Source organism: Eubalaena glacialis, chromosome 2 (genome assembly GCF_028564815.1).
Source record: "Eubalaena glacialis isolate mEubGla1 chromosome 2, mEubGla1.1.hap2.+ XY, whole genome shotgun sequence".
NCBI lineage: Eukaryota > Metazoa > Chordata > Mammalia > Artiodactyla > Balaenidae > Eubalaena > Eubalaena glacialis.
Genome location: NC_083717.1, coordinates 194259932 through 194274979, shown reverse-complemented (window position 1 = coordinate 194274979; position 15048 = coordinate 194259932). Strand labels below are relative to the sequence as shown.

At 65.5% G+C, this 15048-nt stretch overlaps 1 protein-coding gene across 2 annotated transcripts in view; it reads right to left on the bottom strand.

The window, feature by feature from the left end:
* KIF26A (kinesin family member 26A) overlaps positions 1-15048 on the bottom strand; it is a 40133-nt gene that overhangs the window by 17908 nt on the left and 7177 nt on the right. For both annotated transcript variants that reach the window (XM_061181363.1, XM_061181364.1), the window contains exons 3-4: positions 8591-9025; positions 1797-1987 (exon numbers count right to left, since the gene is read on the bottom strand). In XM_061181363.1, coding sequence (XP_061037346.1) covers positions 1797-1987; positions 8591-9025 — 626 coding nt within the window. The remainder of the gene's footprint in view (positions 1-1796; positions 1988-8590; positions 9026-15048) is intronic.

Here is a 15048-nt window from a genome sequence, read left to right as displayed (position 1 = left end):
CACCTCACCCCAACAGTGAAGGGTGCCACAGCCCCAAAGAGCAGAGGGTCTCGGGCCCAAATCAGGCACGAGCTGGAGACGGTGTTCCCATCAGCAACACCCACCCCACGACGTGGCCCATGACCCTCCGGAAGCCGCTGTGACTGGGGGGATCCAACAGGCTGGAAGTAACGGCAGCTGGCAGTGCCCCCCCCCGCCCCACGCCTTGTAAACCAGCCCCCAGCCCCCAGCCCCCAGCCTGAGCGCTTGTTTCTATGGTAACTTCCCAAGGTCAGTGGAGGCAGCCTAGCTCGGCTGGAGACAAAAGGCGCACCCCTCCTGCGGGCCCTGGGTCGCTAACGAGCCAGTGTGGCCCCCAGACCCCCGGAGCTGGTCTTCCTCCCCAGAGGGTCTCAGGCTTGAAATCCCCCTGCGAGCACGGCCCAATGGAGCGCGGCCGCTGCCCAAAGCCCAGGGGCAGAGACTACCCGGGCCAGGACACCTCCCGAGGCCTGCTTTGCCCCTCTCGTCCCCTCCACAGGGCTCCCGGGCCCTCCAGGCAGGCCCCACCCGCCCCGCAGCCAGAGTCCCAGCCGGGCTCTCTGCATCTAACTGGGGCGGTGAGCCCGCACCGGGCCACGATGCTGAGCTCACCAGCCCGGCGCCCCCCAACGCCCCACCGCGTGCCCGCCACTGGGCCAAGCGGACGCGGCGCAGGCTCCTGGGACCCGGGGACCAGCTCATCAGCGCCCGCAGGGGCTGCTAATGGGACAGTGACCCGTGCTGGGCCAGCCATCACCGCTCATTACCACTGTCACATCCTGCATTCCCCACACCGCAGGGGGAAGCTCGGAACCCAAGGGCATCGCCGGGGGGTGCGCAGGTGGGAGAAGGGACCCCCTGCTCCCACGCACCACTCCCCCCCACCCCGCACCTTGCTCACGCAGCGCCCCGGCCTGCCAGGCCTCGTCCACACCAGCCGACGGCCCAGAACCTGGTCTCTGCGGGGCCACGCAAGGCATCCCGGGGACGCGGACAGAGCAAACGCTGGGCTCCGGTCGGCCCCACGCACTGGAGCTCGGGCCTGGGACGGGGACCCACTCGGCTCCTGCTGACGGTGGAGCCGGATCTGACAGCAGAGCCGTGAGGGGATGTGCCAGCAGCTCCCCAGGAGGGGGAGCCCGGCAGGCGGGGTGTGGGTACAGCCAGCCCCCAGGACAGCCTCCCTAGCTCACCCCAACCTCCTCGGTCGCCCAGGGACGCTCCCCCGGGGCCCGTTCCACCCCTGTGCTCCCCAGCTGCAGGGACAGCTGCCCCGAGACCTGCCTCATCTGCCTCCCATCCATGGCCACCCTCCCCCTCCCGCCGGCGCTGGCTCAGGGCCGCCCGAGGACATCCACCATCCACAGCTGAGTGTCCTCCCGCTGGGCCGGCGTCCTCTCAGGGCCTCACAGACATCAGCTCGCTGCACCTCTGAGGAAACTGAGGCACAGAGAGGACACAGAGGTTACGTGAGTTGCCCAGAGTTGCACAGCTCGGAGGGGCAGAGTTCGAACCCTGTCCTTGGCTGTACCCCACCCCCAGGGCGAGAGGCCTCCACTCACACTGCCGTCGATGTGGCACCCTGAGCGACCGGCCGGACGGAAGGACGGCTGCAAGCTCCCTTCTGCTCGACTGCCGGCAGCGCGAGGCCACAGATCTCCCCGGGAAGGCCCACAGGCCGCCAGGCCAGGGGCTGAGGTCCCCAGGCCCCCTCACACTGTCCGCGTCCAAGCTGCCCCCAAGCCAGGCCCCGGCCCTGCCCCAGGAGGACGTACCTGAGGAAGAAGGAGGCTGCGGCTGATGGGCCCGTGGAGGCCCCCGCTGGGGTGCCCGGGGCTGGGGTGACCAGGGCCGTTGTGCAGGCCCCGCCGCGGCTCCACGTCTTCGACGCGCCATCAGGGCCCGCGGAAGGGGGGCCGTCCCGGACCGTGTCTGCCACCGCCACCGCGGCCACCGCTGCTTCAGCCTGGAGGGAAGCAGGGAGCCCGCATGAGGGACAGGCACCTGTCCCTCACCGGGGCGCCGGGGAAGCAGGCCCATGCACCCCGGAGCCCAGCAAGCTCCCTGGGCCCTGCGCGCACAGGACCAGCCGGCTCAGAGAGTGGCTGGAGGAGAGGTGGGCACAGACGCCCGCCCAGGGCCTGGACTTCCCAGCCCCTCCCCCTTCCAGTTCCAGAAACACAGTGACCACAGTGGTCAGGACCGATGGACAGGGACCCCCCCCCCCACCCCTGGGCCATCTGTCTGGGAGCACCCAGAGGCATGATTGAGAAGAAACCACAATAAATATTTGTCACAAGCGCTAATTGCCCCATGTATGATAATACACTGTCTTCCCATCATCTGAAATACTACTCTGGCATTTCCAACTAATTAGCTAAAATAAATTCCGGAAAGGGAGACAGCCTCCTAACGAAGCACAAAGGTAATTAAACGCTCCCCGGGACGGCGCTGGCAAACTTGAGATCCGGCCACTGTATATTACGTTTATGCGCACGTGTCGGGCCCTGGACCCCCAGGCCAGACCTGGCCCTGGAGGGGGGCAGACGTCGGCCACCCCAGCCCCATCCCCTTCCCCAAGGGCCCCAGCCTCCAAGGCTCCCCAGGCACCACAGCCCGGTCCCTGGGGCTTCTGGCTTCACTTGGCCCTGAGCCCTGTCCGAGGCGTCCTCTGTACCTGGATGAAAGGACAGGGGTCTGTCTGGTGACCCTGCCTGTGAGGAACCCAGGGAGCAGCCACACTCTAGAGGGCCTAGCGTCCTCGGGGTCTCCCAAGTGACACGGCCACAAGCCAGGGTGGCACTTCAGCAGAATAAGCCATCATGGGCCCCAGAAGGAATGTTCTGGCAGGAGGTCCTGCCACCTCACAGCAGCATCCCTCCTCACCATGGCAGAGGGTCTCACCCCACCCAGCCTGTGGTCAGCACCAGCTCCCAAAACCCCCCTAGGGACACAGCAAAACCATGTCTGCAAAGGAAGTTCAAAGGGAGCCCCAAACCTTAGGCTGGACGGACGCCAAGCACCCCCACCTGGCCCCCCTGCAGCACCAGCAGCACCCCCAAGGCTGCAAGGACAGGTCAGTGGCAGAGAAGGGCCAACCTGGAATAGTCCAGGCCCTCGCCAGGCACTGTGCTAGCTCACCACACCCTGCCACCTGCCTTGCATCTGCCTATAGGGCAGGAACTCCTATGCATCCCTCAGAACCCAGCCCGGCCAGCCCTCTCCTTCTCCAGGCCACTCGCTGTGCCTGCCCTGACCTCCCCCAGCTTCCCCCAGTCTACCTAGTGCTGCCCACTCACAGAGAAACAAGGCCAGGCTCAACTAACCAGCACCATATTCTCCCATCCCCCAAGCTTGCATGAGCACCTAGTGCATGCCAGGAATCAGGAGGCCCCAGAGGGAGCCTCTACACCTGCCCGGTCTCCTCCACATCCATGGCACCTTGCCTGGCACATAGTAGGTGTTCAATAAATCTGTCCTCCAGGAGCACAAGGCGTGGTAGGGACACGCGGAGCTCATGGCCAGGAGGTGGGCCCTGCGCCCCAGGGGAAGGGGGGGGCTGCAGGAGCAGAGGGGCATCCGCTCACGGGGAACATTCCACAAGGGGGGGGGGGTGGTCAGCCAGGCCTAGACCTGGGCAACGGGAACCAGACGCTGCTTCTCCTCCAGGCAGCTGTGGAGCTCAAGGCAAATGTGAGTGACGCAGGGAAGCCAAGGTCCCCGACAGCCTGGACGCTGCCTGCTTCCCCTGCGGCCTTACACGCACGTGACGTGCGATGCTCCCTCACCTCAAACGTCAGTCCCCTTTCTGTCACTTAACATACGTGCTCCCCATGAGAGATCTAAACTCCTTTGTCGAGCAGAGCGGTGGAGGACAGGACTGATGTTAAAAGCTGCGTCACCCACAGGGCCTGGCCTGGGTCTGGCTGAGCACCCCCCCGGGAGCAGCGCACGGCCGGGGGCTCCCGGGGGCCGGGGCAGGGCTCACCCCCGCAACGCCCCTGGTACCCGCTGCTCCAACCGGCCCGAGGCGGGGCCCACGTCCAGCGGCCCAGGCTGGCCCGGCTACACTGGCCAGCAAGGCCGCCTGGACGGCAGGGGACAGGGCTGCGAGGTCACGGCCCCACACGGCCCTCCACCCACTCCCGCAGGGCCCAAGCATCCCACCTCCCACGCCGGCATCTCTGCCTTCAGCCAGAACGTCCGGCCCCACCAGCAACGGTGCAGGCCACCCAGCCTGCCTACAGCCGGCCGAGCCCCACACTGACCTGTCGGGGGTCCCGCACGCGCCTCGGCTCCGCCGGCCCACGAGCTGCCGAGACCCGGCTCCGGCCACCGGGAGGCCGCTGCCGATTCCTGCCGGAAGCAGAGCCCAGACGCGCCAAAAGAAGCCGAGGGGGCAGGGGAGGGCGGCGGGAGGGAAGACCACGACACGACACAACACGACACAACACGGGGACAGCAGACAGGGGGTGAGGGCGGGGGTGGGCGGGCGGCCAAACAGAAAACGTGATGGAGGCGCCACAGCAGCAACGAAAGAAAAGCATGAAGAGAGGAGAGCGTGAGGAGGGCCCACCGTCCCGGGAGGCCCCTGCAGGAGGCTCCAGATCTCTCTACAGGGTGCCCATGATGGGGCGCCAGGGTTCCAAGGAGCACGGTTTGGGAAACACCAAGCTAACCCATTCCTTAGGAGCCCTCTGGGCCTGAATTCCGTATCTGCAAGATTGTGGCCCGTGAAGGACAGCGTTCCCCAGCTCCTCAGGATAAATACCTCTCCAGGGGCTATTTCGTGCCCAGAGGAAAGGTGGGGAGGCAGAGAAGGAGGTGGCTAAGGGGCGGCCAGAGCTGAATCTTGCCCTGCAGGGGGGCACGGGTGGCATCGTTCACTGGGCATGTGCCGGGCCCCCTTGAAGCTCTGCCTGGTCACCCAGAGGGCCCGGGGCTGGGACTGTCCAAGCCTCTGCAGGTGCCTTGTCCTGCCGCCATGTCACAGAAGCAGCCTCACGTGGAAGTGGGGGGCCATCTGGCCAACTTCCACTCCACAGGTGGGTAAACTGAGGCCCAGAGGGGGTACCAGCAACGGGTTAGCCAGATCAGAGAGACAAAGCTCCCTCCATCCCACATCGTTTCGGCCTTGTCCCCGAGGACAGGTGAGCACCCACCAGGGACCCCGCCAGGGTTCACGGGAAGTGGGGGGAGGCAAGCAGGCTGGCACAGAGGCAGCAGGAGCAAGGCCCCCAAGCCGGGGCCACCCAGCCTCCATGGACAGAGGGAAATCCTGGCTCCACCAAAAATGACCTCACCTCCCACTCAAAGCAGCGTGCAGCACCTCCTCCAGGAAGCCCTCCATCCTCCCTGTCCAGGCCGAGCCTCTGCTGCCCCAGCCCCTGCGGCAGGCTGGGAACCCTCTGCTCCAGGTCCTCCTCCACGAACTGTGGGACCCTGGGTAGGGCCCAGCCCGTGTCTACAAGACTAGGGAAGGTTCGCACAGGCTCTGCTAGCCTGGACCCAAGGTAGCTGCACCCTTCACCCAGTTACTCAGTCCCGCCCTCGGCCGCCCCAGGCGGTGCTACCTCTAGCCTACCGTGGGGTCAGGAGGCCAAAGCCTCAATCTCTTGGCATCTGGCCGTAAAATGAGTGCAGATGTCCTGTGAACATCTGACGGGGCCCTGCCAACATGGGGGAGACACCACAGTTCACAGCTGTGTCCCCGTGGAGCAGGCCAGGGCAGAGCACCTGGGGTGGCCCACGGGCACCTCCATCCCCCACGGTGGCAGAAATGCCTCTGCCTGACACAGTCTGGAAAGCAACTGCCCGACTGTCCCGCTGGGCAGCTCCCACTGCCGGGAATCATCACTGGACACTTGGCAGGTGAATGACCCGGAAAGGGCCGAGCTCTGTGCTCTGGACGGGGAAGTGGGCTGCAGTCTCGACAACAGCATGGCTGGCTGAGGGCTGCTCCATCCGGACACTAGATAGCCATGCGCACAGAATGACCCCCGGCAGCCCATGGGGCAGGCTCCCAGCCACAGCGCCTAGAACATACCAGGCCCTCTCCGCCCACCTTGCCCACCCAGATCCAAGTCTGCCTAGAGACCATGGCACCCAGGGCCGCTGATGGGCTGTGGTGGAGATTCACGGCACGTCTCTCCGGAAGTATTTAATTCTAGAGCCTAACATGCAGTATTTTAACATTCCAGGGCCACCTCTAATGATCAATGCCCCGGTTCAGGGAAAATTACCTCATCTGAGTCCAAAAATTCTATTTATCGTTCTAATAATCTCTCTATTGATCGCCAGGACTGTTGTCTAATTATAAATCCACTCCCACCCACCCTGAACGCAATCAATGCACATAAAACCAACAGGGATCCTTAAATGCTCACGTTTTATGGTGTGAAGGCCGCCGGCGGGGCTGCCCAGCAAGAGGCCAGTGACCCCACCAAAGCGCAGGGAGGCTGCACCAAGGCACTGTGCCATCCCGCCCTCTCCCACCTCCGCTCACCCCACTCCTCCACCCTCCTGGAGCCCTCAGAGCCGCGGCCAACCCCTCTCTCCACCTGCAAGACTGCGCTCAGCTCCCTCCCAGGTAGGGAGCCCCCTGGCTATTCCCATCAGCCTCCTCTGCCCCCATACACTTCTCGCTGGGCGCACCATCTCTGACACTTCCCTCCAGGCCCAGCTCAATGCCACCTCCTCCAGGAAGCCGCCCAGCTCTCTCGAGCCCCTGGGCACATTCCTCCCGGGCAGCCCAGCTCTCGGGCCAGGAGGCACCATGGGACTGGCACGGCAGAGGCTGGCCTCCCACTTCTTGGCCTCACTCAGGACTTAACAAATGCAGGAGTCGGAAGCAGTGAGGCCACACCCAGGGTGCGTTGTCACACCAACTGGAGGCTAGTTCAGACCCAGAAGTTCTTCCCGGGAGCCCCCTGTGCACCCCAGGCTACTGAGGGCCAGGGAGGCCCCAAGGACAGGGCAGCCTCAGGCGGACCAGCTCCAGCAGCGAGTCACAGGGGGCCAGCTCCCAGCAAGGGCAGGGTCTCGCCAAGGGCCACCCTGGAGGCGGCAACGTCCAGCCAGCACATCTCAGTGCCTTCAGAGGGGACAGCAAGCCCAGAGGCGGGGGCAGGGCGGGGGTCAGTCCCGCCCGAGGGCTGTACGGACTTTGCCCCAAGAGCTGGGGGCCCTCCTCGTGCCTCCCTGTCCCACAGCCCCACGGGGCACGGAGACCCCAGGAGACGTCTGCCTCGTGCTCTATTTCAGAGACACTTGCTGGGCGAGTTGGTGCGGCTGGCGCTGTGGCGACTGGAAAGGCTTTCACAGCCACCTACCCGTTTCCCTGCCCCTGGGGCTCCACGGGGGGCAGACGATACAGCCACAAACGCTTGTGCCACACCGCCACCTGCTCGCCGCCGGCCGCGACCCCACCCCCAGCTCTGTCTCCCAGTAAGGCCTCCCCACCTCCATGCCCACAGACCAGTCCCTCTGCTTACAGGGTCCCTTCTACTTTGTCGCCTAGTGAGCCCCTACTCTGGGCACGGCTGGGCCCCCAGGAGAAGGCACCCCACCCCCCCCAGGTCGTGCAGGGCTTGGGCCTCCTGGGGAAAGGCCCTCCCGGCGCCCAGAACACCTAGTCCCATGTACCACCAAACCCAAACCAACTCCCTCCAGCGTCCCAGGAAACCCCCGATCCGATAACCCACCCTCTCCCGACCCCCTACTCTAGTACGCCTTCTCTTAGAAGGAAGACTGGGGGGGCACAGAGGACACTTGGGAGAAACTCCCACCAGCGAAGCCCTGTGAGCAAGGCGGGGCCGGGCCCCCAGCTCCGCCCTCCAGAGCTGGGGTCATCTCAGGCCGCGGGGCCCTCCCTGAGCACACCCAGCCCAGGTCCGGGGCACCCCCGCCACCCCTGGTGCCCAGAGCTGGTTCCACGGAAGCCATGCCACTGCTGTGGGTGACAATCTGGTGGGCCTGAGGAGGGGAGCCCTGGAGCGGGGAGGGGGGGTATCCTGCAGTCACCCAAAAAGAGGCGGCTCCTGAGAGGCCAGGCCCCGTGTAAGCAGGAACGGGGTCCCCACCACCTGCAGGCCTCCCGCTACCCTCCGGGCTCTGTCACCTGTCCACGGGGCAGGGCTGTGTCACCCAGGGCTGCTGCGCTCCAGGCAGGAGAGCCTGGACGGGGAGTCACCAGGAGAAGATGTTGGATGACGGTCTGATCTTGTCCCAGCAGCCCACAGGGCCCTTCCGTCAGCCCACGGCGCCACGCGTGCTCTCAGAGTGGCCAAACCTTCCCCAACCACATGCCTGTGCCAGGTGGAAGCGATGCTCCAGGGGACACAAGAGGACCCTGCCCCGCAGTGACCTTGTAGGCTGACTTGACGAGGGTCTTGGGAATGTCTGGGGCCTCCTACAAAAGGCGCAGCCCCCCTGCTCTAGGGGGAGCCGTGCTGCAGGGCACCCACTGAGCTGGGCACTCAGTCCCGGAGAGCGCCCAGCCCTGACCGGCTGTAAGCGTCCTGCCTGGTGTCCCAGGGGGCCCACAGCCCACTGCGCCCCAGGCACTCACCAGGCACGTCGGTGGCAGGAAGCTGTTGACCCTCGAGACACTCCACATGCCCTCTAGGCACTGCTGGGCCTGGATGGTGACCGTGCTCAGTGCCCCGCCCAGGCCAGCGGGTGCCACCGACACCTGGACGCTGGGCCCGGACGGCCAGCCCAGCCCCTTCCTCCTGTCTGGCCCCGCTCGGCCCAGCTGCCGCCCCACCGGGCCCACCGGCGCCAGTCCATCCCTCAGGCTGGTGGCGGCGCCGGGGCTGGGGGGCATGAGTCCAGGGCCTCCATGGGGGGCGTCAGGGTCCTCGCGGCTGGTGGGCGCCTGCAGCAGCCGCAGGGCCTCCCGTGTGAGCTGGGTCAGGTGCGTGGTACAGACGTCACAGCGGCGCTCAGCCTCCGGGTGACACGCAGGCAGCTCGTCAAGAAGCAGAGCGGAGAGGCATGGGTCCTGGGGGAACAGGGGACAAAGGGACAAAGGGATCAGTGCCTGGGTGCCAGGACTCACCGCCTGGTCCTCACGTCCACGGCGCCAGGCCTGCGTGCGTGGCGGCCGCTGCACCGTCCATAGCTGCTAATAAGCCCCGAACGGTGTCGTCGGCACACACCCAGCAGGAAATAATCATCGGGGCTTGAGAGTGAGGCTCGCGGTGCCCTTGACAATTGCCCAGCTCCTCCTGCCGTCATCACCACGCTCGCTCACGGCTAACGAGGCATTCGCACGCTCCCCGACATGCAGCCAGCAGCCAAGGCCAAGGCCGCCCGGCCGAGGAGCAGCCAGGGGGCCGGCAGAACAAGGCATCCACGACAGGCTGGGGGCAGCCAGCACCAGGGCCCCGGCTGGAAGCAACGTCTATTCCAGAGCCAGTGGAAGTGGGGCTGGGGGGCTGGAGACCCTCTCCCTGCCTTTGCGGCATCTCCGGCCCTGCTCCACAGGGCCGAGCTGGCGATTCCAGGTCCACGGGAAGACAGAGGCCGAGCGTGGCCAGCAGAGACAGGAGGCAAGGCTCGGTGGCCTCCACGCTCCATCCCGGGCGTGGACTTGGTCCCTGCAGCCCACCCCCTGCCTTGCACTGAGGGGGACACACGGGTCTAACTGCGAGCCTGGTAACCAGAGAGGGCTAAGAAGAGGAGCTAGGGGAGCCCAGAGGAGGCCCTCGCCTAGCCTGGAGGTCAGGGAGGGCTTCCTGGAGGAGCTTACATCTCTGGAAGAAAGAAGAGGAGGAGAGAGCCAATCCTCAGAAGGAAACTCACTGGAGGGAAGCTATCAAGAGTCCCATTCCCAGGGCCCAGCCCCTGCACCTCGACCACCCACCAGGCTCTGCCTCAGCCCCTCCCCGGGGCAGCCCCGCAGGGCTCCGGGTCTGTGCTGGGACCAGCCCCTCAGCATCTTTGCCCCTTCCCCGAGGGGCAAGCCCCAACCACAGGTGCCTGGCTGGGACATCCCCTCAGCAGAGCATGAGCCCAGCCCGGCTGTGGCTGTGACCACCCAGGACTTTCCCAGTGCCACCTGACAGAGCAAACCCCAAATGCGGGCCTGGGTCTCCAATTCGGCCAGCTGGTGGACTCGGCCGGCCCCATCCCTCCCCGTCACCACAGCCTGGACCCGCTGCAAATCTGCAGAGCCTGGGCCTGCCCCGCTCCCTGGCCACACTTCTCCCAAAAGATTCTAGGCAAGGCCCGGCTCCAGTCCAGCGGCCCTCTTGGCCAAAAAAGGCCTACGACCTCTCCAAACCCTCAGATGCAGAAGCCGTAAGCACCATGCAGAGGGGGTGCCTCATTCATCCCAGCAGGTTCCCCGAGCCTGACCTGTGGCCGGCCTGACCAGTGTCCACAGACGCCTGGGAGGGCTCCAGGGGGTGACAGCTGAGACAGAGTGGCCTTGCCATGAAACTACACTCTGCTGGTCCAGCATCAGCAGGCCATCACTCTGCTTCTGTGTCCCCAGGACAGGCAGACCTCGGAGATATTTCAGTTTCGGTCCAGATCACCGCAATAAAGGGAGTGTTGAAATAAAGCGAGTCACATGAGTTTTTTGGTTTCCCAATTATAAGAGCTATGTTTACACTACACTGTAATCCGTTCAGCGTGCAATAGCATTGTGTCTAAAAAATAACAATTTCACGTTAAAAAACAGCACGGATTAAAAAATGACGCTGTCAGAAAAACAGCGCTGACAGACTCGCTGGACACAGGCTTGCCACAAGCCCTCGGCTCGCAGAAAACACCGCACCTGTGAAGCACAGTAAAGCAAAGCACGTCCAACCGGGTGTGCCTGTGCCGCCCCACGCTCCCGGCAGGCTCGGCCGTAGAGCTGCCCCCTCACGCGCCCCCCGGGCAGGGCTGGTCGAATGACAGCGCGACCCCAGCCAGGCCAGGCCTTGCCAGCTACCTGATTTACAGGCCACTCCGGAAGGTCTGGCTTTTCTCCGGCTGGGGCTGGCGGGCCCCAGAGCCTCGGAAGCGCCCGGGATGTCTGGTCCCCATCAGCGACACCACCCCCGCCTGCTGCTCCCCCGTGGGGCCCCGGGGAGGCCCGGAAACGCGGGGACCCCACTCGTGTTGCCCGTGGGCCACAGATGGAATCCAGACGGCGGCCCAGCCACGCCTGGCTCACACGGGCCCGGCTGTCACTCCATCCCCCACCCCCAACCCTGCCAGTTTTCCAGGCCCGGCCCTGATGACTCTGGTTTTTCCACTCAGCGGGAGACAGCTAATGGTGGGCTGGTGAGAGGGCAAGGGAGGGCCGCCCGCTAGAGCCATTAACCAGACTTGAAAGGCGGCCCAGACCCCGCCCGCCCCAGGCCCAGCTGCCCATTGTTCTAGGGCCTCTGCTTCCGGGGAGCCACCCTGACATCCCCTCCACGGCCTGCACGGCAGGAGGCGGAAGGAAAGTGGGAAGCGCAGGGCATGGGGGGCTGCTAACGGCCCTGGGCCCGCACCAGACCCCCACCACACAGCCACGGCAGCCCCCCGCCCGAGCCCCGCCCCCAGCCGGTCCCGAGGAATTCAGATGGGGCGCCAGGGAGGCCCCAGCGGCCCCAGGCCTCAGGCTCTGAGCATCAAAGCCCCACGTGGGAACCACAGGGGTCTGCTCTGGGGGGAGAGAGCCCCCCAAGCTCAAGCACCCCCCGCACAGGGAGACAAGCCCAGGACTGCCCGGTCACCTGCTCGGTGAGCCAACTGCAGGGGTTTCCACGCTCGTGGCCCCCCCAGGCCACAGTCTCCCGAGTCCTGCTTCACAAGTTCCCAGGAGGGCCAGGCCCAACACACCCGGGCCCACCCCATGGCCAAAGCCCCCCTGAGGGGCCAAGTACCCCCTTGCAGCGCTGGCAGCCGAGCCCACCCCTTGGGGAAACCTCACATCATCACTGCCGAAGGCCTGGCTGATCCCCCGGGCCTCGAGGGGCTCCCGGAGTGGGGAAAGCCCGTCTCTCCAACCTCTGTCTCCTGTCACACACGTGAGATGGCAAAGGCCAACAAGGAGGAGGGACCCGCCTGGGGTGACCACACGGAGAGCCCAGTGGACCCTGAGCCCCTCAGACAGGCCAGGCAGCACCGGCTGGGCCAGCGCAGGGGCCAAAGCGGCTGCTCGGGTGGCGGCTGGGCCACTGAGCAGCCTGGGACAGTCACTGCATGCTGGTCACTCAGAACCACAGCCCACACTGGAGGGACCAGCCTGGGGACCGCAAGCTTTGGGCAGGACAGGCCTAGAGCCGGGATCCCCACCCCCAGCACCCTGGCCCAGCGCTCGGGGCTCCAGGGAGCGGGCTTCTCCTGCGAGCTGGCACGGGCCACTCCCAGGATGGGCACCCTGGACCCCAGAAGGTGAGGGGTGACGGCACCTTCCACACCACCTGCCGACCCCTGGGCAGCCCTCAGGGAGACAAAGGCCCTTCCCCACTCCTCAGCCACCCCTTCCCCCCAGTACAGCCAACAATCCTCAGACCCCAGCACAGGGTGGGGAGCTGGGGGAGGCCTGGGAGGAGCAGCTCTCCCTTCCCCGGGCCTGGTCTCCTCTCCCAGCCCTGGGGCAGCTCCTGGCAGCTCCAGGGTCCACAGGCCCAAGCCCCCAAGGGGTCACAGCCCCAAGTTCCAGAATTTTAACCCCTGAAAGCCCCGGCCACCGTGCAGCCTGGCACCCACCCCTCCCCTCCGGAGCCCAGCACCTTCAGAAAGACAGTAGTTTTCCTGCTGCAAAATATTACTTTTAGTTTTCTCTTCGTGGTCTAATTAAACAGATATTTTACTTGCATTTGGAAAATGTTTTTCTTAATTTGATTCAATTTCGCATTGCGTACCACCTACCCTGCATGCTGCCTGGCTTTCAGGGAGCCTCCCCGCACTTAAAAATGATGACTTCTCATTCTTCGCTTTGTTTCTGGGTCTCCAAGTTGCTTTAAGTAATCCTTCCATTTGCTCCTGTGAGGGAGTCCTGGAGGGGGCCGCGCTGCCCCACCACCACCACCAGGAGAGGCTTCCCCAGCCCGGCTGGCCAGGCCCCCCCGCAGGGCAGGAGAGGAGCTGACCAGAAGCCCCCCACCCCACCGCCACGGATGCCCCCCTGGGAGGGGGTGGGAAGGGGCTCTATTCCCCAATTCAGAAAAGCCCCCAGGCCTCAGGGCTATGAGGTGACCCTCTCTGAACCCCCCTCACCCCGTCTTTTAAAAGGGCGCCCTGGCACCCACTGGCAGGGCGGCTAGGAGAGCACACAGGCCCAGAGGCCAGCCACACGGTCAGGCTCGAAAAGCAGGCGCTGAGCAAGGTCCCACCAGCCACAGCTCCCTCCGCCCCATCCTCCCTTCTCTCCACAAACAAAGCAGCTGGGCCGTGACCCCGCGCGGCCCCCTTTTCCGGAGTTGACAACAGGTCCAGGAAGGGACCCCTGGCTGCCGGGCCGGGCGCTGCCCTCCCAGGCTCTGCTGTCGAGGACATTCCCAGGTCGCGTGCAGCGGGCTCGGTTTCCAGCCACACCGCAGCCATCCCAGGCCCTCCCTCCCACCCAGCCAGAGCCTCACCAGGGGCCCGGCCCCCAGCCCCAGGCCCCACCACCTGCTGGGTCCAGTGGGATGCCAGGAGACCCAAACCCGACCCTCCCTCTGCCAGCCAGGCCGCCAGAGACCACCCCGGCCTGCAGGCCTGCAGCTCTGAGGCCCCAAGCTGACACGGGGGGAGGGGCAGGGGGGCCGCAGCCTGGCCCACCCAGCGCTGCCCGGCACCCATCCCCAAGGCCCTGTGCCAGGCACCGGCCAGCTGGGCAGCTCGGGGCACACACTAGCTCATTGAGACCTCCTCCCCTCAATGGCCCCCCTATCCTCCACACGAGGCCACACAAGGGTGGCGGGGGCCCGGGGGGCTAAAGTGCAGACAGGCAGGACGGCCTCAGCGGGTGAGGGTGGTGGAGAAGCAGCCGTGGGGTGGGAGGGGGTGCCTGGAGCCCAGCCAGACACGACCTTCAGTCCGACTGTCCACCTCCGGACGCAAGCACAGCCTGTGGACCTCAGTTTCCTCATCTGGACAATGGGCCGTGGCAGATCGCACCCCACAAGCCCAGCCACGGCCAGGGCCCCCAATGCCACTTGGGGGGCTCTGAGCCCCGGCAAAAGGGGCAGGTGCAGAAGCCGAATGGGGCCCCTGCCCCCAGGTGGCCCCAGGTACCGTGTTCTCCTGCACACAGGGCCACCCCCGCCCGCCAGCCCCTCCGACAAGGCTGCCAGAAGAGCCCGGAACTACGGCTCTTTATCAGAGGGCTTCCCAGGACACCCCAGGCCCCACTTCTGCTCCAGGGCTGGAGCGCAACCGCACTCCACCCCACCTCCCGACCTTCGACCTCATCCTGCTTTCCCCTCGTCACCCTACAGGGCCCCCAAGACACAGTCTCCACACGTGCTCCGGGTGTCCCCATCCTCGAGCTCTTGATGCTCCACCCCTGGAGACCCTCGCCCCATCTCTGGGCCAATTCCAGCCCAGAGCAAATACCACCTCCTCCAGGAGGTCCTCCTGGGTGCCCCTTTCCAGAGCCCTCCCTCCCAGGGCACTTTGGTTAAGAGCACAGACTTCGGAGGCGGAGAAGCCAGGGTGCGTGGCCTCGGGCAAGTCACTCACACCCGTGTGTCCGCTATTTCCTCCCCTGGCGCATGGGGTGGTGGAGCTAAGCACATAATTCCCAGAAGCCTGCTCACCGGTGACGGGTTTTGAACAGGCCAAGTATGTGGGGCTGGCGGGGATTCCAGGAAGCAAAACTGGGCTGTGGCCTTGCACCGAGGCTGTGTGGGGGAGGATGGGGACGGGGAGCCTAGGACGGGACAGTTAGGAAGGAGCCGACTCTGCAGCCCACACCCCCGAGCAGGGCACGGGGCAGGGCCAGCGCCCGGCACGCTCCACCCGGAAACAGAGGCAGTTGCGCAGGCCAGCCATCCATCACACGGGATCAGAGGTGAACGCACACGGCGGTGTAAGGACATCCACCCGAGG